Source organism: Eurosta solidaginis, chromosome 4 (assembly GCF_040869045.1).
Source record: "Eurosta solidaginis isolate ZX-2024a chromosome 4, ASM4086904v1, whole genome shotgun sequence".
Classification (NCBI taxonomy): Eukaryota; Metazoa; Arthropoda; class Insecta; order Diptera; family Tephritidae; genus Eurosta; species Eurosta solidaginis.
In genome coordinates this window covers 69,883,542-69,907,529 of record NC_090322.1, presented here as the reverse complement: position 1 = coordinate 69,907,529, position 23,988 = coordinate 69,883,542, and the positions used below count along the sequence as shown (strand labels likewise).

At 38.9% G+C, this 23,988-nt stretch overlaps 1 protein-coding gene across 3 annotated transcripts in view; it reads right to left on the bottom strand.

Annotated features, from left to right (window-relative positions):
* Positions 1-230: 230 nt before the first annotated feature.
* Cph (Chronophage) overlaps positions 231-23,988 on the bottom strand; it is a 183,978-nt gene continuing 160,220 nt past the window's right edge. For all 3 annotated transcript variants that reach the window (XM_067782036.1, XM_067782034.1, XM_067782037.1), the window contains one exon: positions 231-3,017. In XM_067782036.1, coding sequence (XP_067638137.1) covers positions 355-3,017 — 2,663 coding nt within the window. In that variant the 3' untranslated portion in view covers positions 231-354. The remainder of the gene's footprint in view (positions 3,018-23,988) is intronic.

Genomic DNA, 23,988 nt, shown 5'->3' with positions numbered 1-23,988 from the left:
TTCGTTTACTGCTTTCCATAAAATAACCAACCAATCATTTCGGATTTTTTTTTTTGATTTTCTTGTGTGCTGCCTATTCAAGTGGGGTGATATCAAAACATTTAGTATTTAGAAAATGCGAGACATCATACGATTTGTTGTCGATAGCTGATGGGGCTGAGATTTATGCTGAGGCAATAGGTGCGAGTGATGCTTGTGCGATTGGAAGCGGGGATCAAATGGTAGATGATGTTGCTGGTGAGGCGGTAATAAATGTGATGACATTTGTTGTTGTTGTTGTTGGTGGTGGTGTGGATTGTAATTCATAGTGTTATCAGGGCCACTGCAAGCGTTACCAATCCAATGTGGAAAAAGTCATGCCTCCTCCTTCAGCGTAATGGGATGATTTGGCAGGCTTGTATTAAGATTTGTTTCGTTGTCTCCACTTAAGCTAACGGGCAGTGACATATTGTTGCCTCCCGCATTATTGCCAGCGATACCAACAAATTGACGTGGGAATGATGAAATGGAATTTGCAGGTGATAATTGCGTTGGTAGCTGAGATTGCAGATGTTGAGCTGCAGCTGCCGCTTGTACCGCTGCAACAGCATTGGCTGCATTTGCTGCCGCTGCTGCAGCTTTACCTTGATTAACAACACATTTGCGCATGTGCTTTTCCAATGTCGACGGCACACTGAAAGGCATATCACAGAAGCGGCAACGGTATACATCTTTGCCGGTACGTCCGTGGGTTTTCATGTGGCGTGTCAGTTTAGAACTTTGCGCACATGCATAGGAACACAATTCGCATTTATATGGTTTTTCACCGGTGTGACTGCGACGATGTACAGTTAAATTGGAACAATTCTTAAATACCTTGCCGCAGAATTCACACGTGTCATTGCGTTGACGATTATCCTTTTTAAGCATTGGATTGTGCAGCATTGAATTGCCTGAACCCAAACCCAAAGGTTTCATTTTGAGATTTTCAAAAAGTGCATCATTTCGATGTAATGCTGACATATTCCACCAATCGTTACCATCCATCTTAACTCGTTTTGATAACTCGAATGGATTTTGGAAAGGATTGAAAAGTTGCACCTGACCAGGTGCATCCGGCTGTGGGGATTGCTGGAACATATTCTTTGATATTTCATCACGTATACGCAACGCTGTTGGGAAACCATTTAGTTTATCTGATATTTGCGATATTCCTGAATTGCTTGAATTATTATTGTCTCTATCCTTATTTGCTAAATATTTTAATTTTCCAGACTCTTGTAATGCTTGCTTATAGGCTTCGGAGTATTGTGCTATGTTCGATAAACCAAATTTATCCATTAGTTCGCCTACCAACGATGTAGGTCCAGCGCTTGTAGTCTTGGGGCTTTCACTTTTTCCATCTATCCGATTACTAACGCTAAGATCTTCAGCTTCGTAATCGATATCTTCTCCTTCCTCATTATCCTCATCTTCATCTTCTTCCATTCCATCTTCATCTATGTTATCTTCTTCACCATCGACTTCTGCATCTCCCTCAGCCTCTGCTTCGGAGTCTTCCGCTTCATTGGAGTCCACAGAACCGGAATTACTTGTACCATCTTCCGGACTGCGATGTACTCTCATATGTTTCATCAATTTACTGATATGTGAACATTCAAATTCACAGGCGGTGCATTTATAAGGCTTCTCTCCTGTATGAGTTCTTTGATGAATAATTAAATTATTTTCAAAGCGGAATTTCTTCTCACAGTAAGCGCATGCGAATACAGCGGAATTTTCTTGATTTGGCTTCGAAGGTGGTGTTGACGCAGATCGAGGCGTAGAGTTAATATTTTCATTTTCCTGATTCACAGAATCACTTTTATTTGGGGGAGTTAAGGAATGCGGACGCGTATTATTTGTAACTGGGGTAGGAGGTAGTTGGGATGGTGATGGGCTCGCGAAATGGGGCGATTGCTTTTGTCGTGGACTCGGCGAGCTCGAGTTAACAATATTTCCAGCCCCAGGACTTGTTGTTCCTGCAAGCTGTCGCAATCGCTGCGAGTAAAAATCCATCTGGGGCTCAAGACTCATTGTAGACTGAGACCCACTTTGATTAGCGCTGTTCTGTGGTGGAATAATTATAGGTGGTGGTGGTAAAGGAGTTGGTGGGGCCGATCCTCGAGGATTATTACTATTAGAGGGCGGCTGCGGCTCCAACGAGCTTCCAGTGTTGTTACTATTACTTTGATTAAACTGCGGACCACTAGAATGTGGCGATGTAAGAGAGTTAGCGGCCGCGACGGCTGCCGCTGCTAAATTAAGGCCATGATGCCTGAATTGTTCAGATACTAATTGCTCCATTCTGTAATGATCGGGATGAGGCCGCGAAAATAGCGGTGCGACAGTAGGAACTACAGCATTTTGTGCTAACGATGGTGGCAGAGGCATTCGCAATAAATTGAATGGGTTCGCGTGCATGTCTGGTGGAGGCAGAAGATTGTGATGACGCATGCCTGCAGCTGCAGCGACTGCTAAATTTTGTGCATTCTGCATTGCTGTTGTTAGATTATTTTGTTGTTGCTGTTTATGCTGTTCAACTGCAGCGGCAGCAGCGGCGGCTACTCGATGTTGTTGCAGTTGTTGCTGGATTTGTTGTTGTTGCTGTTGTAGGACAGCATCTGAGTGACCACTAGAATGTGGAGTTGTTAAGCAAGTTGAGGTGTTAGCGCTTCCGCTGCAAATGCTGCTGTTTGTACTCGAATTATCAGCTTTTTGTGATTGATGACAGCTGGGCGGATATAAGGACGTAGGGTGTGCTGTAGATATTGTTGAGGTTATTGTCGGTGCATTTACAAGTGCGGGCATTGACGTTGAGTACGGATGAGCAGATAACGGTGATGTCGATGGATTCGAAACTGAACTGGAATGTGGGGACGAAGAACGGGTAAATTCTACATAGATCTTAACGCCATGTGAATGCTGCACATGCTGAATTAGACGCCAGGCAGAAGAATAACGGGTCTTGCATGTGGAACAAGTGTAATAGCTGGGCTCTGAAATAAGATATTAAAAAAAGTAATTCATTAGATACTATCTATTATAAAAACATAATAATAATATAAATTAAATTAAATTTCTTAATAAATATTAAGCTTATTTCCGATTTTTTTTGCATAATTTTAGGGTCAAAATTAAACGCTTTCCTCTCTTCATTTTTCTGAGCTGGATTTTGTTCCAGAACGATTATCATCAAGATTAATGTTGCTAGCAAAATTCGAAAAGGCAGTAGTTAACTAACTTTGTGAAAATGCTATGTTCTGCAAGACTATGCCTTGGTTAAAAAAATAAAAAATTTGCTCTAAGTTAAATAACTCTGAATTTAAAGATTTAACCTTGATTGTTCTACAACTGGGGCAAACGGGCGAGTTTTAAAAACTTTTGGAATTTTCAAAAAAGTTACTCAACATTTTTTGCATAGTCTTTCTCACGATAGAAACCCCCACAAGGTAGAACCGTTCTCTCAGCTTGTTGGCCATAACTTTTTTGTATACCTACATATAAAAAACAGTACTCACTAAATGTTTAAGTAAATTCATCTCTTGTATACAAGCCAACATTTGTACTTTCCACACGTTGATACTCGCCTATTTCTTATCAAACGGTGTTTGCGATATAGAATCAACGCTTGTTGCATACAAATGATCAACAATTACGGCAATGCTGTTTTCGGTTATTTCAATTGTTGCGAATGTATTGGATGATATCTTTACATCGGACTTCCCAACCCCCTATATTTATAAATAATAGTAGACAAAGTAAATCCAATGTGTTAACGAACCACAAAGTAGTGGATGATTCGAATGGTTTGTAAAACATTTTCCCGCAGCTAGTTGCGGCTGCATCAATTTTTGTTTTCATTTTTCTACGGGTTAGACCATATCCTCGAGCACGTACACTTAAATGGGCGTGTATGTGTTTGTCACAATATAAAGGAGGCATATGTTCGCACATGCAAGGACGACACATATTGTGGTATGTATCCATTGGCTTGCAAGTGTACACCGTTGATTGTCAATAACTAACTTAGGTTAATGGACATTCATGTGCACATACATTCATTCGTACATACATGCATATGAAGAGATATTAATGGTACAATACATGTCTCAAGGAACATATCCACCGTGGACTTTAAATTTACAACGGTGATGATATGACTACAACAGATGTTACTTTAAGTGAATAATTGTAAATTTAACTGCACAATTTCACATGGACGAAAAAGGCATTATAGGCGTTTGCCATAACAAGACGAGCAAAGGTAACTTGAAGACTTAAAAAAAAATAAACGAACAAATTCGCATGAATGTGTAACTTACTTGCACATTGACAAAATTTTCACCCTAATCTGGAGAAAGCTTGAAACACACACAAAAAAATGTAAATCTTGTTTCGTTTGACAAAAAATCGTATTGCATCATGTCATTAATCTGTAAAGCCTATCCGTTGTATGGAATATACCTTATAATACTTCTTATATTGTGTACTTGTCATCAGGCATTGGGTTTATCTTAAAGGGAATATTATCTGTATGAGTAGTAGCCCACACAAAAAAGAGGTATTATTCTAAGACATTACGGCCTACTTGCAGAACGGCAAATTACTCAGAGTTCATTTTAAGATTTGTCAAAAACCTACGAATGTAACTCTCAAAAGAAGTCAGTGGGCCTTACGGAAGCAAACTGTGAGTTTATAATCAGATAACTTATTGCTTTGAAAGTGGGTCCTAACCAAGTAGTTCCTCTTTGTCAGATGTACCCCACATTTTGTCACTGTATCTTAACCGTTATGAAGATATCTCTACAAAAAGCATGACATCCTAAATTCCAAAATATGGGCTCAGTTAAGTACTGAAATATAGAAATGTTCTATTTATGGGAAATATTTGACTAAGAGTGAGCGTGGTTACATGGCGATAATACCCATTTATGAAAAGACCTTTCTCGTGGGCAGAAAAAGTGGTAATCCGAATTTTATCAATATAAATATATTCTTATATTAAACACGAGTTATTGCAAAAATATATTTTATAAGACCTTTGGACGGATGGACGAACGCATGGATAGCGTTACTAATTTCCAAGTTATTTTCGGTGGAGCCTACTGATTTATATCCCAGGACCACAAAAAAAAAACCCAAAAAGTTGGAGTACCTAGTCTCTAGCCATGTGTGTAGAATTGTGCATCTTTCTATATTGAAACCTCGAGCTAGACATGACAATGTTTTTATCACTTACGACATCGATCAGCCTCACTCCCTTAAATATTGTCTGAAACTGTTTTTTCTATGAACAATCAAGATTTTTTCACCGACACAGATTCTAACTGGCAACATACCATTCCTTCCAAAATCGTGCCTTTAATCCCTAAAGAGAGTGGCCTGCGCTTGATCTCTTTTGCCGAAGGTTGTATATAATTGATCCCTTTTGGCTATAGTTGAGATTAGTACGGTTTAAATTTATGTAAAATAAAAAGAAATAAAAATGGAATTGAAACGAATTATTTATGAAAAAGGCGATGCCTTATACCGAGCCTAAAATACTACACTTTTTTTAGTTTTAGTTGAGAAAGTCGCAACTGAACTTCATAAAATTAAAATTGAAGTTTTTAGAATTTCTATTTGTAGCTCAGAAAATTCCAATTGAACTTCAGAAAACTACAATTGAAGTTCAGAAAATTATAATTGAATTGCAATTGATAAATCTAATTATAATTTTCTGAACTTCAGTAGCAATTTCTAAACTTGAATTGTAATTTCCTGAACTAGAATTGAAAATTCTGAACTTCAATTGCAACTTTCTTAACTAAAACTGAAAAAGACCCTTATTTTCTATTATTGTAGTATTTGTTTTATTTTTATTTTTCTACAAAACCATAAAAAAATTTAAAATATTGTATTCGAGTTTAAAAAAGTTATAATATCCGTGAGATTTCCCATACGGGTAGCCGGAGGACTTGTTCGACAGTGCCGGTAGGGGAACGAATAGGATCTATCCCACAATACCCGTAGCGGTACAAAGAGGGCCTATCCGACACTACCTGTTTAGGCTTAAACAGGTACAATTGGTCTGTCCAGAGGACATGTTCAAACGAAAGGGATCACTCCAGCCCATGTAAAACTGACTATAGTCGCATATTCCTTTGCGACTCATTCCGGATTCATTCTAGATTTTGCAGGGATATTTAACAGCTCGGTTAAAGAGCAAGCTAATACACAATTCTCAATCAAATTGTTGCAAAATGCAATTGGCTCCTCCACGTGTTCACCTTCATTGTACAATGTACAATGGAAGTAAATGTACATACATTCTATACATTTTTCAATAGCTCGCGCCGTCAGCACGCATTATTTAAAAAAGGACTTCATGTACTGCTTTTAAATGTAACATAATTTCCAATGCCTTTCTATTAAAGTTGCAATAATCCCTTTCCCCATTACTGCTGACATCCTCTGGCATAACATGAATAAACAATAAATTGAGTTTTTATGTCAAAGGTGAAAACGCGTTACATGATCTTCGGAGATGATGGCATAACCTCAATGCCCCTCCGTTCAGCATATACTGTTACTTTCGTTTATTAGAGGAAACCCTTTCATTAAGGTACCTTGATACATATTCACATATATGAAACTCACAGTTTAGTATCTGATGAATGGCAACGGATATAGCAAATGCAAATGAATCAGCAACGTGACAATTGCTGCTGATCGCAAATGAAAATTTATACGCTTAATATCGTATTGACGAAACGCGTTAAAGACAGAAGGGCATTCAAAGATACATACATACATATGTATGTGTGTATAGACATGGTAATGAGGGTAGTTGCACAAGCGTGAGCGACAGACGCGCCAATAATTAAAAAGGGTTGCGTGAATCTTTTCAATGCGTAAAACCTGCTTACACATGTGCGTATTATATTATGTGCCTTTTTTATAGTGAATCCTTCACTTCCACTTTTTATTTTGCATAAATTAAAAGAAAAAGAATTTTGGGAAAAGGTCGACATATTCTATGAAAATGCTGGGAAAAAGTGATGGCATCCTGTCATTCTGGCATAGAGTTGTGCGCGATGTACTCTAAAGCCATTTAAGCATTTGTTGCCAGTCTCGAGAGTGTCACGCGCCTCCTTTATATTTTTTGCCTATTAAATATTTTACTTTGACTTAGGTTTCAATGCGTACATCAATGTTTATAGTACAAATACATATGCATTAGAAAAGATATAACAAATCATATATTGGGTCAGTGGAATATTAGCATGAGGCCGAAGCCAATTTCTTATTATAAAGGGCTATCCATTTGATGGTTTTGCTTTGTCAACGCTGCTTTGTGATAGCTGTAACTTCATATATTTTGTTTCAGAGTCTATGCAAACGAAGCTTCTGGTCAAATACGCGTACAAATTAAGTTACCTACGATTCCACTACGTCTCTAGATCGGTGGTGCACTCGAGAGCTTCGTAGAGCTTTGGCAAACTATTCAGCATTACCTCCATGTCGTGTGCGACAAAATGCACTAAGGCAAATAGTAAATCAGTTTTGACTTCAAGCAGTAAACATCGCATGCGGTCGCATGCGTGAATTCTATGCACTGTCTGGCAGAATGTTCAAGATGGATACTTTTTAGAGGATTGACAAGATGACAGGAGGCTATCTTCAGCGGGTGATCGAAAAAGATAAAGAATAAGACCATGCTAGTCACTTTAAATATTAGTTGAATCAGATTTATTTGTTATTTTGACGTCTATGCTTAAGATATCACACTTGTTTTATCCAAAATGGCTCAAACATTCTCCATGAAAACACATAGCACTACAAAATAATTTTCGTTTATATTCGAAACTCTGACGACGACGTTGTGAACCACTGCTCTAGATCTGCAGACTTAGCTACATCTTTGCGTCGTTACAAAAGCATAACCCTCAAACGGGTAAGACCGTCTCAAGACAGTCTTCTTTTTTTTTTGCCTTCAGAGTCCAGAATACACATTACTTTTAGTAGTATTCTAATGCTTCGTTCATACTTCGTTTATTTGGGAACCAGCATCGACACTAGCAAAAACATCAGCTCTGAAATCCAGCGAAGAATCACTCTTGCCAATAAATGCTACTTTGGACTAGGTAGGCAATTGAGAAGCAAAATCCTCTCTCGGCAAAGGGAAATCATACTCTACAAGTCACTTATCGTACCCGTCCTTCTATATGGTGCAGAAACATGGACCATGACAACAGCAGATGAAGCGGCTATGGGAGCGTAAGAGAGAAAAGTTCTTGGAAAGATTTATGGACCTCTACGCTTTGGCGATGGCGAGTACCGAAGAAGATTTAACGATGAGCTGTACGAGCTATACGCAGACATCAACATAGTCCAGCGAATTAAAACGCAGCGGCTGCGCTGGCTAGGCCATGTTATGCGAATGCACCCGGAACCCGCCTATGGAAGCAGGGGTAGAGGGCGGCCCCCACTCCGTTGGACGGACCAGGTGGAAAACGATTTAAACTCCCTTGGTGTGATCAATTGGCGCCGGTTGGCAGAGAGAAGGAGCGACTCGCTCGCCTTGTTGGACGGCCATAACCGTTTAACGGTTAGGCGCCACTTAAGTAAGGAAAATAAGTAAGTAAGTAATCTAGTTTATTGTTGAGTGTATTGTGACAACGCATTTCAAAGTTATTCTCAGTGAAGTGCGCGGAATGAGTGAAGTAGCGTTAAAAATTATTAATCCAGTTTTGCGTTTTTCATTTAAAAAAAATATACATTTAGGATAAAACAATCAAGTTCACAATTTTATGGTAAGTACCTTACATATTCTTTTTGAGTTTTAAAAATGGTTTGAAGTGAAAGAGTAATTGAAAGTGGGTTTTGGATTCGAAAAAAGCAAGGCCGTCTCAAGGCGGTCTTAGCGGTTTGTGGGTAAAAAATTATTCCATACTGACATAAAGATGTGCTTTCGTTGCAGGGGAATATATATTTTTGTGGTAAATATGCATCGCCCTGAACATTTTTATAAAAGGAAAATAAATTTGGAAGCATTATCCGATGAAGAATTGATGGAATTAATCGATTCCTTGGAACTAGAAGACGAAACTTTCACCAGTGATGACAGTATCGATGAGCCTGACTATGTCGTTGATCACGTTAAGGATAATGACTCAGCTGAACAGATAATTGCAGAATGTATAAATAAAATGGATGAGGCTGAGAATACGGATGCATTTATTACGGAAGCTGTAAATTCGTCGCTGAATATAAGTTCAATCGAACAACCAGTAGCTAGTTCAACACTGATCTTCGTCGAATCGACTAGTTCACAAACCCCATACACATCCTCTACACTCATAGCAAAATGATCGTTAGGATCATCCAAAAGGCCTCGATCTCCATTTCCAACAGTTGAAGCTACTGGACCGCCAGTTCAACCTAGTTCTGGTGGCTTTACTGGAGAAGGTATAAGGTACTTTATTCATTTAACTAACATATTAATTCAAGGGCTAACTGAAATATCGAATAAAGACGTGCCGAAGGTGATCTGGCGTAAAATATCTCTGCGTTTACATGTCAAAATACTATATATTGATAATTTTTATACATCATTACCTCTGTTAGTATACTTGCGAGCTCGTGAAATATATAATTTGGGTACAGAGAGGTAAGGGATTTCTTGGTGGTCTTGGATTGCAGCTGTATTTCAACGTAATACGATTTTTTATTTACAGCCAATCGCATTTGGGGTTGCAAGCTGCCAACTGATGCTGACGTGAGCAAAGAATGCAGAGGGTTTTCCGTCGAATATGTGGCCTCAGTTCAAGGACGATGTGACTATGGTGTTATGGAAGGATAATAAATGTGTACGTCTAACATCTACATATGTTGGTATTGAATCTTTTTTTAGAGCGAATACTGATATTCAACCAGCGAAAGTATCAAGATATGATAGGAAAGAAAAAATTTTCATGCAAGTAAACTGTCCTGAAATCATTAGAGAATACAATGCTCACATGGGCGGACTCGATCTGATGGATAGTCTTATCGGTCGTTACCATATTAAGGTTAAAAGCCGAAATATTATGACTAGGATTTTTTATCACTTTGTGGACATGGCAGCAACAAATGCTTATGTTTGGTATAAACGTATGCGCGCTGAGAAGGCAAACGATTCGAGCAATGTATCCGAAGGAAAAAAACAAGTACAATCTTCCGCAATTCCGTGGGGAAATAGCTCCTGGACTTGTCCTTTTCAAAGAAGATAGGACAGTTGTTAGACAGTCATCGGCGCAAAGTATTGATCTTGATCGCTCACTATCTCAACAGGCGGGTCTCTCAATAGTTCGGAAAAGGGCTCTTCATCTTGTCGATGATGTTCGATGTGACGGCAGTGATCACTTCCTAGAGTGGATGGATAGAAACGGGAAAAAACGGTGCAAACCCAAGCCACTTGTTCCAAATGTAATCTACATTTATGTTGCACAACAGACAAAAATTGTTTGTGGGAGTACCATCACAAAAAAAAATTAATTTTAAGATGAGGCCATTCCGATTATATTTCGAAATGAATTAAAAATATCTACGTTGTGTTCCTTTTTATTGTTAACACCAAGCTTTAGTGCATTATTAGTTTATATTTTTGAAAGTTTTATGTAAAGAAAATCGTTTGAATTACTGTCTTTTCAAAATAAAAATGTTTTAAAAACACGTGCCTACTATTTTGTAATTTTATACACACGTGAACCGGCAAGACCGTCTGGAGACGATGTACATTATTTTTCCCATACTTTTTTTCCAGACATTAAAACTTATTTATAAGAATATATAGCCAACATTTACATGCCCGCAAAATATGAACTTAATTGAAGAGTATTACGAGTTTGCCCGTTTGAGGGATAATACAGTTGTCCATAAACTAATAAGAGTACCGGCAAAAGAATACCCCGAATTTTCAAAAAAAATGTTGTTTTTTTTTTTTAAGTTTTGCCCTAACGTAACTCACATTAGCAATATACATATATACATTAAAGTATTTAATATATTTCAATGAAATGTTATTATACATTTAAAACCCAATATTACTGCCACATAAAGATAGGGGTGCTTTAAATTTATAATATCAGAACATCTAAACCGTTCACATGTTTACCAAATCTATAAAATAACACTAAAACTTCGTGATGCAGCCTCAACATTGCTTCGAACATTCGTGGCATCGCATCGATTAGATCCTCCCTTACCCTTTTGCCTTTCTTAAATAAATTCTTCCAATTGTTTGAAAATACATAATCTCTTACTTACGAGACTGAAACTTCGTGTCGGGTTTTTTAACTCATATGTAGACCTCTATAAAAGATGATCCCGATAGCGCATCCCAAGGCAGTCGGTTCTATGTACCGGAGCGACTCGGGATTTTTCCCGACCAAGGACTGTCATTTCAGTGTGACCCCATTTAATTTGTTTCGTCCCTCCCACAAATTGTCATCCTCCCAGCAGCTCCTTGCAGCAGGACTGCTACATATTCTCTTACTCCGGGAAGGTATCGAACCCAATCCAGGTCCGTCTCCTGACCCCGGTCCTGAGAAATGGTTTTGCTGCATTTGCCAGAAAAGAATCTTTTAGGACGGTCATACTCTGTTCAGTGTGTCTCGTGCAAGGGATGGTTGCATCGGACAGGTTGTTCTGGGCTTGATCCCAAAACCCGACGTCCACGTAACTTTTATAAATCTTTTGTGGCTCCTTGCTGCTCACGCCCAAGGGCGTCCCGTAGTCTACGCCTAAGCGTATCCCCACTACCTTCCAGCAGCTTCGCTGCTCAGCAAGCCACAACAAGTACCCCCTGCTACTTGCGCCCCACGGCGCCAACAACTCAAACAGCTGATACCACTCATAACTACTACCTTCGTAGTAGAGCTGGTAGCAATGCTGAGCATCAGCCCCTGCCCCCGTCTTCTTCTCCCCCCCTCTTTTCTGGCAGCAATCGTGCAGGTCAGGGAAACAGACTCTTAGTCCCTGCCTCCGTTTGCACCGTCTACCAGCACAGAATATATAGGTTTGCGACATCCGCTCAATGCAGCTCCTACCTTGGGTGGTGCCACTTTCCTAGATGTTCTGGTCTCCGCGACGGCAACCCCTCGACGGGTTTCATCGCGCCATGTTGCCAGGTCGCAAACCCAAATCATCCGGGTACCCCAATGCTTGCCCAAGGGCGCCCAGTCCCAAGGCCACAACAGCAATTGCGTCCTGGCCTTCCACAACCTAGGCGTAGTCACCCGTCACTTACCCCTAGAGTGGCGGCGTCACCCCTCATGCACTTCAGAATTCTGCAGTTAAACTGTAATGGACTAACTGGGAAGATTACGGAGATAGTCGATTTCATGAAGCGGCACAACATCCGCATTGCTGCGATTCAAGAGACTAAACTCACAGCGAGATCTGCATTGCAGACCTGCTCTGGTTATAGTGTCCACAGGAAAGACCGCGAGAGCGGAAATGGAGGCGGCCTCGCGTTTATTATACACCACTCTGTGCAATATTATATATGTGATCCTGGCATCGACCGCAGGGACAATGTCTTAGAAGGTCAAGGCCTATCTGTCCGTTCAGGCGATGCAAATCTAGAAATCATCAAGATCTACATCCCTCCTGTCACCTGTTGCCCCAGTGGATACCGCCCTAATATCGAGGCCTTACTCACTGGCAACAATCGCATTATCTTAGGCGATTTCAATGCCCATCACGACCTATGGCATTCAAACTTGCGGGCGGACAGTAGGGGTGAGATGTTGACGGATCAAATAGACGAAACGACGTTCTGCACAATAAACGGAGACGCCCCCACACGTATGGTAGGAAGCTGTCATAGCTCGCCAGATATCTCAATCGTGAGCGCAGAACTCGTAAACTGCGTCAACTGGCAGCCGATGGTAACATTGGCATCCGACCACCTGCCCATACTTATTTCGTTCGAGCGTACCGCCGACTTCATCGTCACCGAAAAACGCACTTTCATAAACTTCAAAAAAGGAAAGTGGGAAGAATATAAATCTGCAACAGACAGCAGCTTTGCTGCCCTCCCTATCCCGACTGATGCCCGCCAAGGGGAGCGTGCCTTCCGTAAGGTCATTGAATCCGCCTCGGCACATTTCATTCCCGCCGGGAGAATTCCCGAAATCCGGCCCCACTTCCCGGCGGAGGCCGCGAGCTTACCGAGGGAACGCGACCTTATAAGACAGCTTGATCCAGGCGACCCCCAAATAAGGGATATAAACCAACGCATCAGATTGCTTGTGGACGAACACAAGCGGGCGAAATGGGAAGAGCACCTAAGAGGTTGTAACCTCTCTACCGGTGTAGGTAAACTTTGGTCCACCGTAAAGTCCCTATCGAATCCGACTAAGCACAAAGACAAAGTTTCCATCGCCTTTGGCGACAAAGTGCTATCGGATGCGAAAAAATGCGCGAGCGCTTTCTGCCGACAATATATAATGCATCCTACGGTCGACAAAGATAGACGGAGAGCCAATAGACGCGCACATAAACACAAATTCAGCGCGTCACCAATTACCATCACCTCTAGAGAGGTTGAGGACGCCATTGGTCGCGCTAAACCATCCAAAGCAGTGGGCCCAGACGGCATAGCCATGCCGATGCTTAAAAACCTAGGGAAAGAGGGTTTCAAATATTTAGAGCATGTCTTCAACCTGTCTCTTTCCACCTTTGTCATACCCGAGAAATGGAAAATGGCCAAGGTGGTCCCGCTACTAAAGCCTGGGAAACCAGCTAACGTAGGTGAGTCATATCGTCCGATATCTCTCCTATCGCCAGTGGCAAAGACGTTTGAAGCCATTTTGCTCCCTTATTTCCAAGCACATTTGCAGCTAGCCCCTCATCAGCATGGCTTCAGAAAACTCCATAGCACTACCTCCGCGCTAAATGTCATTAGCACCCAGATAAATTGCGGTTTGAATCAATACCCCCACCATAGAACAGTACTCGTAGCGCTAGACCTATCAAAAGCTTTTGATACGGTCAACCATGGCTCGTTACTGCAAGACCTGGAAGGGTCTACCCTTCCCCCATGTCTTAAAAGGTGGACCGCAAATTATCTGGGTGGTCGGCAGGCATCGGTGCAATTCAGAAACGAAACATCAAAACAAAGGAGAATTAAACAAGGGGTGCCACAGGGTGGTGTCCTATCCCCGCTTTTGTTTAATTTCTACATATCTAAGCTACCTTCACCACCGGAAGGAGTCACAATCGTTTCCTACGCCGATGACTGCACAATAATGGCCACAGGCCCAGGCCCAGAGATCGATGAGCTATGCAATAAAATAAACGGCTATCTCCCTGATCTCTCCAGTTTTTTCGCCTCGCGAAACCTGGCATTGTCACCGACTAAATCTTCCGCGACTTTATTTACAACATGGACGCCCCAAATGTCGACCATATTGAACATCCACGTTGAGAGCACTACGCTACCGACTGTCCTACACCCCAAAATCTTGGGTGTGACGTTTGATCAGGATCTACATTTTGGTGCGCACGCAACCGCAATTGTTCCAAGAATTCAGAGCCGTAATAAAATCCTCAAATCCCTTGCTGGCAGTACCTGGGGAAAAGATAAAGAAACGCTCTTGACCACATACAAAGCAATTAGCCAGCCGATTACGTGCTACGCGTCACCCATATGGTCGCCAAGCCTAAAAACCACCCACTGGAAGAAACTACAGGCCTGCCAAAATACTGCTCTCAGAATCGCCACGGGCTGTCTTCTTATGTCCCCAGAACACCATCTGCATAATGAGGCGAGAATACTCCCCATCAGGGAGAGAAATGAGATGCTGACCAAACAGTTTCTGTTGAATACCCAGAAACCTGGGCATCCCAACAGACATCTGATTGACGAACCAGCACCGCCTAGGGGCCTAAGGAGTCATCTCCGTAAGCATTTTGAGGAAATACGGCACCTGAGAACCCAGCCGTATGAAGCGAAAAAACACAAGCAGGTGCTTGGTGAACTCCATAGACAGGCGTCGGACCTTTATGTCGGGAATTGCCCGGTGAATCCAGTACTTGAAGAAAAATATCCAGAACTCGCAGAAGAGGAACGCATACTCCCCAGGGAAACGCGTGTCACTCTTGCTCAACTTCGTTCTGGATACTGTAACAGGTTAAACTCTTAGCTATCCAGAATCAACCCCGACATACAAAATGTATGCCCCGCTTGCAATGTGTCCCCACATGACACCAACCATCTCTTTAATTGTAATGTGGAACCAACGCCTTTAATACCCCTTTCCTTATGGTCCACCCCTGTTGAAACGGCAAGTTTCCTTGGACTCCCGTTAGAGGATATTGATGTCAATTTGTGATCGGTCGCGGCTATTAGGTGGGGCGAGCATTGCTACAACAACAACAACAACATGATCCCGATAGTACGCGCCAACCCTCCAACTCGATTGTGGCTCCAAGAAGCGCAGACACGGGGCCTAATAGTCTGTTAAATTACCCTATACTGCTAAAGTCATACGCCCTGAACTCAAGCTGACCCGCGACCTTAGACCTCACTGCAGTTTTTAACGCTACATATTTAGCCATTAGGTCGGCGAGCGTGTCGTGCAGAATTGCAGGCAATGATGCATTCGGTGTAGTTTTTAAGGCTACGGTTATGCTCTTCACTGGAAGTGTTTTGTTTTTACTTGTATGGAGAAATAGTGTAGAGGCGTTCCTTTTCGGTTATCGGAGTTGTTAAGGAATGCAATCAACCCGAAATGCAATTCCATTCCTGGACTAACACTTTTGGATTGCAGCCTTTATACCTTTTTTTGAAATAATGAATAGATTTTTCTTTAGGTAAGTATTCTTCCTTGGCGGCCACCGTGGTGTGATGGTAGCGTGCTCCGCCTACCACACCGTATGCCCTGGGTTCACACACGGGCAAGGCAACATCAAAATTTTATAAATAAGGTTTTTCAATTAGAAGAAAATTTTTCTAAGCGGGGTCGCCCCTCGGCAGTGTATTTCTGCCATGGAAAGCTCTCAGTGAAAACTCATCTACCTTGCAGATGCCGTTCGGAGTCGGCATAAAACATGTAGGTCCCATCCGGCCAATTTGTAGGGAAAATCAAGAGGAGCACGACGCAAATTGGAAGAGAAGCTCGGCCTTAGATCTCTTCGGAGGTTATCGCGCCTTACATTTTTTTTATTCCTTTTCGTTAGTTTCCTTTTTGGTCTCCTCTGATGGAATAACAAATGAAATAAAAAGGTTCAAAAGCGTTCCGCAAGTGAATAATAATATTAAAAAGCAAACTGAATGCGAAGGATTGTGGAATGCATTCTCCGAGTATTGCAATCCAATGAATGCGATCCATGGAATAAAAAAATTAATAATCAGTCCGGAATGCATACAAGAATAACGTCTAAAATGTTTTATTCATTATTACGGACTAACAGAAAGGTATTGCAATCCCTTGGAGCTGCGATCAAAGAAATTATTATTCCAAATGGCATGCATTCCATAAAAACTTATAAAGCGTACCAAACTTGAAAGTGTAGGCACACACTTATTAGCACAAATTTTATGCGCAATAATTTCATAAGTGCAGATAAAGTTATGCACTTAGCAGTCCATATAAAGTTTAAGTGCACAGCTATTGATAATCTGCAAATCTGCATGCATAATGCATGCAGAGGCTTTCATCGCCCCCTCTTTCACATGCAATTTAAATGTTCATTTACTAACTAGTGTAATTCTGCTGAACCTTAAAAAAATATCCGAATATACGGCAGGTGATATTTTTAGCACGCTTATATTAGATACACTTGTATGTATTTATACGATTTATTTTTTGGCATTTTGTATAAAACGTTTTAACCCTTTTTCACAGCACCGGTTAGTTATATTTTAGAAAATCAAAAAGATAAAAAAGCCCAGTTTATTGAATACCTCAATATCACTAATGAATAAAAAATTGTAAGCAACTTTAAGCTTCACTTGCTTTAGCTTCAGTAATACAATGTGCCAAGAGATCCTTAACAACCTCCGTTAATCCATAGTCCCTTTGACCGCAGTACTGTAGCATTTCCGTTTAAGGCATTTCAAGTACGCGTAGCAACGGAAGTGCCAAATTGACAGACCAACCGACCGCCTGCAGTTTCGATAACAGTGAAAGAACAACGAGCAAATCGTATAAAAAATGATGAATGGGTTAAAGCCCCACATGATGTGGTAATTGTTTTGGTGTTTTGTGTTGTTAAGCCTGCTTAGATAAAGGATAAAACTCATACAAATACACACACACACACACAGACTCATGCATTCAAACGAATATTTTACAGCTTTTCGCAGTTTTGGATTGATGCAAAAATCGACTAAATCGAATTGTACGTTCGAAAATTGGAGTTGGAGTATTTTTTATTTACATATGAGGAGTTTCATACCAAAACGTAATAAGTGCACTTAATAAATTTTCTCGATTTTGATATATGGGTGATTCTCCGCGAGCTTACAGTTTTGCGTCTTTTCAAAATTTGAAATATATTAAAGCATTTTCTATGAATTAAATTATGTAATTGAGTTAAAATTATGTTTATTTTAAAGTTTCTTGTTGAATTTTATTGACTGGTCATCAGTTTTGTGAAGTTATAGTTCATAATACCCTACAAATGTCATAGCCGTGGCATGTCCACAACCACATTTTTCATAACATTTTAGGTTGTAATTTTTTAATTTTAAACAAGACTTTGCAAGAAAAATGTAGTTTTCGACTGGACAGAGGATTGCAAAAAATCCTTTGACTATTTGAAAGCTGCGTTAATAAGCCCTAATATCCTACAATATCCCGATTTCAATAAACAGTTTTTTATAACAACTGATGCAAGTGGAGTAATTGCCAATTGCCTATGCATCAAGATCATTTAATAAAGGAGAAATTAATAAAGCAACAATTGAGAAAGAATTAGCGGCCATTCATTGGGCCCATGGTACAATAACCAGGTAAAAGCATCAGAGTTGCATTTTACATGTTTTTTCATTCGAAGGTGGTCATAAAATGTCAAACTTTGTTTATGTTTACATTTTTTGTTTATTTACTTTTGATGTGAAAATGTATAAGGTAATTCTTTACTTTAGCTCACAACTTCTAAAACTCGTCCAAAAATATCGGGAGAGGTGTCAAAAGACGCGCTTTGGACCCAGGACCACGAATCCGAAAACGGAAATTGAAAATTTTATTTCTTTCCAGATATATTTACAAAGTTGAAAATTTTCATGTGGCTGTTGTAATTTTGATGGTTTGTACCCACAAAAAAAAACTGTGGGTAAAAGTGTTTTGCGCGGATATAGATTTGGTCTCCCATGGTAATTTTTTATAAGCGCGGCCAAGGCCGCCAACCCAGAAAGCTGTTCTGTGCAAAATTACTATGGATCCCACCCCCGGTTTCGGAGGTACCCGCGGGTCTTTTTTCGGTTTTTCGTTAATATCTTTTGAACAAATTAAAATTTTTACTTTCCTTCGGATTATTAATACTGATGTCAAGACGCGTCGTTTGACACCTCCCTCGATATTTTTGGTAGCGTATTAGCAGTCGATCCCTCAACTAGACTATTACCTGCGCAAAAATACTATGGATTCCACCCCCGGTTTCGGAGCACTCCGGTGCCATTTTTCAGTTTTTTGGGAATATTTTTTGACAGAAATAAAATTTTTAATTTTCGCTTTCGGATTCGTCGTCCTGAGTTCAAAACGCTTTTTTTGACACCTCTCCCGATATTTTTGCACGAGTTTTTGCAGTTGTGAGCTAAAGTAAAGAATTACCCCGCAAGATCAAGGAAGAGGAAAAATTGGGAAAAAGCTTGTGGCGTTAGCTTCCCTAAAATGGCTTAATTTTTTCGCTCCATTTTCAGGCCTCTGACCTTATTGTGCAGGCATGCTTAACCAACGAACCGATATCATTTCGTTACGATAATTAACGTTAATAAACGAAACGAAATGACTTCGTTTCATTTATTAACGTTGATTATCGTAACGAAATTATATCGGTTCGTTGGTTAAGCATGCCTGTTATTGTGGGAGCTCAGAGAATAAATTTGATGCCCAACTCCACTCCATCGCTATATTTACCGTCTTTGATGTAAATATTGTTTCCCGAATGTTGTAAAATAAAAAATATAATATAATTTTATGTATGACTTAGCAGTGCTAATCAAGAGTTTGTAAAAAACGGAAGTTGTCTCATCGTCCCCAACGGTCATTCCTACAGTTATCCACCAAAATATCGGACAATACTTTCGCCGCTACAACGTGAAGGAAGGATGAAGGATAAATAATAAAGTCCCTTCTACATGCTCGCTTTTTTTTAAGTGACACCGTTGAAGCGAAAGGTCAATACTTCGCACGGAACAGCTGCAGCAGACAAACGGATATGCCTGATGTACCACGAATAAGCCGTGAAACCCAGACGCAGTAACCTCCCCTAGTTTCAGGGCCACCATTAGTTTATAAAGAGCGAAAATATGCTATACAAGTATACGCAAAACGGCCCTTATCAGGGCCACCACTAGTCGACAAAGAGAAAAAAATGCTAAACAATTATACTTACGAAAAGCGGCCCTTATCAGGGCCACAAACAGTTTGCGAAGAGAAAATATTGCTAGACAATTATGTTTTACATGCTATAGATTTACTTTTGGATTATTTATATCATCCATATGATGACAAGAAAAAAACTGGAGTATAACCGATATTGGAGTTGAAAACGGAAATATTCCAAGCCGGACTTTTACCGTAGCAGGTACCGATACCAGATCCAACCTAAAGCTGAAATTGCTACAAAAGCCTCCTGGCTAGAGCCAGAAGGAAAATCCGGAGCCGTAATTGAAGTCAGTAGTACAACCGAACTAGTATCCAAAAATTAAACCGAAAGCAAAATCGGTTCCGAACAGAGGAGCCAAAAGAAAAATTGGATCAAAACAACCATGCAATGGCGCTGAACCCGAAAGTTCTGTGGCATAGCGACTCATTTGAAATTTTCAACACACCCGTGCTTTTTTTAATTAAAAAAGATTACATCTAAAGACATGGAGTACATATCCTTCAAAGAAATCTGCACCTCAAATAACGACACGACGTGTTCTCAACGTTAAACGTTATTATGTTTATATGTATCTTCGATATTTATTAGGTTACTAAATTACTTAATTTTTACTTTACAAAATACATGAAATTTTAAAATAAATCAGTACTTATTCATGAACATACTATTAACTCAGCATTTTATATACAATCTCATCCCAAATTTTCAACATCTCTTGAAGACAGTAACGTTAGCACTCATACATACATGTATTGAAAATAAGGTCCACTACAAAAAACATTTAGCAATAGCATTTCCCAATATAATTTTAATACTACAAAATAACGACCTTAGGCAGATAAAGTAGGAACAATATAATTCCTAAAAAGTTGTATCTCACTTTATATTAAACTGCTTTGAAATATAAATACATACACTAAAAGATGCATACAATACAAAACGGTCCCTTATTTATATATCATAAACAAAATTAATGTTGCGACCATTGGACATTTTTCAAATCAATTGGTTCTAGCACCATCTCCCATAATTGGGACATTTCACGTAAACGTTCGACATGTTTTATGCAGGTATCGGTAATATAATCAACCTCTTCAATGGTGGTAAAACAACCAAAACCAAATCTATAAAAATTTAACAATAAATTACTTTCAAATTAACTGAACAATTCAGTACGGTAAACTCGTATACCTTATTGAACTATGTGCCAAATCCTCATCAGTTCCAATCGCACGTAGGTTCCAGTGATGCAGAAGTACATGCTGTACATGCAGAAGTACATGAAGTACATGCTGAGTGCTTCGAGACCGGGTGGGATCCATAGTATTTTTGCGCTGGCGGCCTTCGGCCACGCTTATAAAAAATTAATCTGGGTGGGTCCAACACCGGTTTGGAGACCAAAACTATATCTGCGCAAAACACTTATGTCCACAATTTTTTTTTGTGGGTACAATTTCATCAACATACCAACGCGCACATGAAAATTTTCAATTGAAAATTTTCAACTTCTTTTGCAAATATCTCTTGTCCAACACAAAATATTTTACCTCCGCCTTCTGATTATTGTTGTCGAGGTCAATGCGCGTCTTTTAACACCTCTCTCGATATTTATGGACGCATATTATCAGTGTCATACTGTCGTATAGAATTACCAAGAGTTGATGCGCTGGAAACGTTGAAGAAGTGATTCAGCTGCTATATGTAAATAAATCAGGCATGCTTAACGAACGAAACGATATCATTTCGTTACGATAATCAACGTTAATAAACGAAACGAAGTCATTTCGTTTCGTTTATTAACGTTAAGAACGCCAAATTAACGTTAATTTGACGATCTTAACGTTAATAAACGAAACGAAGTGACTTCGTTTCGTTTATTAACGTTGATTATCGTAACGAAATGATATCGTTTCGTTCGTTAAGCATGCCTGAAATAAATAATAACAATAAATTAAATATATATCATTTAAAAATCAGCTAATTAATTACCTTTATTTTCCATTAAAAATGCCTTTTTCCTCCAGCTTCATCAGCAAACCAACTTTTTTTTCTTTTTTTGTTTTGGCTTTGTTGACGAAAATTACATGTTACATTTTTCTTCTTCCATCACTTTTGACAGAAGAAACTGAAAGAACGATTGACAGTTTATGTACAATCGGCAACAACAAAATACACGGGAGGGTTGCATTTTCGCTAATGCTTCTACCTGGTAATTGTACCATGATTGGGCCATAACATACTTTAGACCATACATTTACGGTAGAAAATTTTTGGTCAAAACAGACCACAGACCCTTAACATTTTTATTTTCGATGAAAAATCCGTCATCAAAGTTAACTAGAATCAGATTAGATCTGGAAGAATATGATTTCGAGGTGGAGTATATCGCAGGTAAAGAAAACTATGTAGCCGATGCATTATCACGCATGGATATTAAAGATCTAAAACAAATATCGGTAAAAGCGTGTAAAATATTAAAAGTTACGACTAGATCGGAAACTAAGAAAAATTATATCAATAAAGATTCCAGTAGTAAAAATGTAAAAAGTAAGGATGGGACTGTCTTCGTCTGTGCCGAAGACTTCATACCTTTCATGAATGGGGCTGAACAATAATCTTATCCCGTTTGTAATCTCAAAATAATCGGATGTATAAGATAAAAAATATATAGTGAACAGATGTACATACCTAAACGATTTTTAAGATAAATAAAAAATAAAAAATAGGTAGGTACTTTGTGTGAGGATGCAAAGCTTCACGTTTTTTGTGGTCTGCATGTAAAAACTATGACTATGAATCACGTATTTCAAAATAGATGACGTAAACGTAACTATTTGATAAAATTTCATGAATTTTGAAGCTTCTAGCCGTAAAAAAGGGGCAAAAATTACAGTTTATATGGGGTATATAATATATACCACCGATCTTTATGATTTTTTCAGACAACAATATATGCTATATACGTAAGCATTTGGTGAAATTTGAAGCTTCTAGCTGTTAAAATGGGGCTGAAATTGCAAAAAAAATATATATACTATATATATACTATATATACCATCATATATATATTATATATATCACCGATCTCTATGATTTTTTTACACAACAATATATACTATATACGTAAGCAATCGGTGACATTTGAAGCTTATAGCTGTTAAAATGGGGTAGAAATAGCTAAAAGTGTCTTATCTGAACAATCGGTTGTATGAGATATATACTATATATATCTCATACAACCGATTGTTCAGATAAGACACTTTTAGCTATTTCTACCCCATTTTAACAGCTATAAGCTTCAAATGTCACCGATTGCTTACGTATATAGTATATATTGTTGTGTAAAAAAATCATAGAGATCGGTGATATATATAATATATATATGATGGTATATATAGTATATATATAGTATATATATTTTTTTTGCAATTTCAGCCCCATTTTAACAGCCGTCTCTATGATTTTGATTTTTTCAGACAACAAATATGCTATATACGTAAGCATTCGGTGAAATTTGAAGCTTCTAGCTGTTAAAATGGGGCTGAAATTGCGAAAATATATATATATACTATATATATGGGGTATTCCATTCCATTTCGACCAATTTTGAACCCGACCCCTTTAAATTGGCTGAAAGTTTTTCTTCTTTTTCTAGCTTACGAAAGACGTTTTTCAGAATTTTTTCAAATTTTTTCATCCAACTCAAAAAAAGTTATGAATTTAAAAAAAAAACACCGTTTTTGTTTTCAAAATGCTATAACTTTTTCAAAAATTGACCGTTTGGGATCTTTTTTTTTTTAAAAAATTTGTTTTTAAATGTACTTTTCGGAAAAAATACAAAAAAAATTTTAAAGTTTTTTTTTTGTAATTTTTCAGTTTTTCGAGATTGGCTCAGCTCTTCATCCTGATTATTTCGGTATACTTAATGGTGGGTCTATCTATTTTCCTTGAAGGACTTACAATTTTGGGTTACGTGACGAAATTAATATACCATTTCATTTTCATGAAAGGTATAATTACACGAGTAATAAACGGTCATTATATTAAATACTTGACTTAATCTGCAATATTAAATGTTGTTTTAATGATAACATTTCTGTTTTCGCTTTGTCATTTGATTTTGAAAAGTGTCCATGAGTTTTTGAGTAAAAAATGTTATTCAAGTCGTTAGGTTGGTACTGCGTGAGTGTGAATTTTGATCAGTAAGTGTCCCCGCATATTTCCATGTTAATGTTTGCAGTCTTAAAATAACTAATATCCATTTTTAAACACTGAAGTACTGGAAAAACGGTATCAAAAAATCATGTCACAACCGTGGCACTTGCATCTTTGTAGTTTTAAGTTAAGTACCATCTATTGTACCATTTTTCTTTAAAGTTTGCT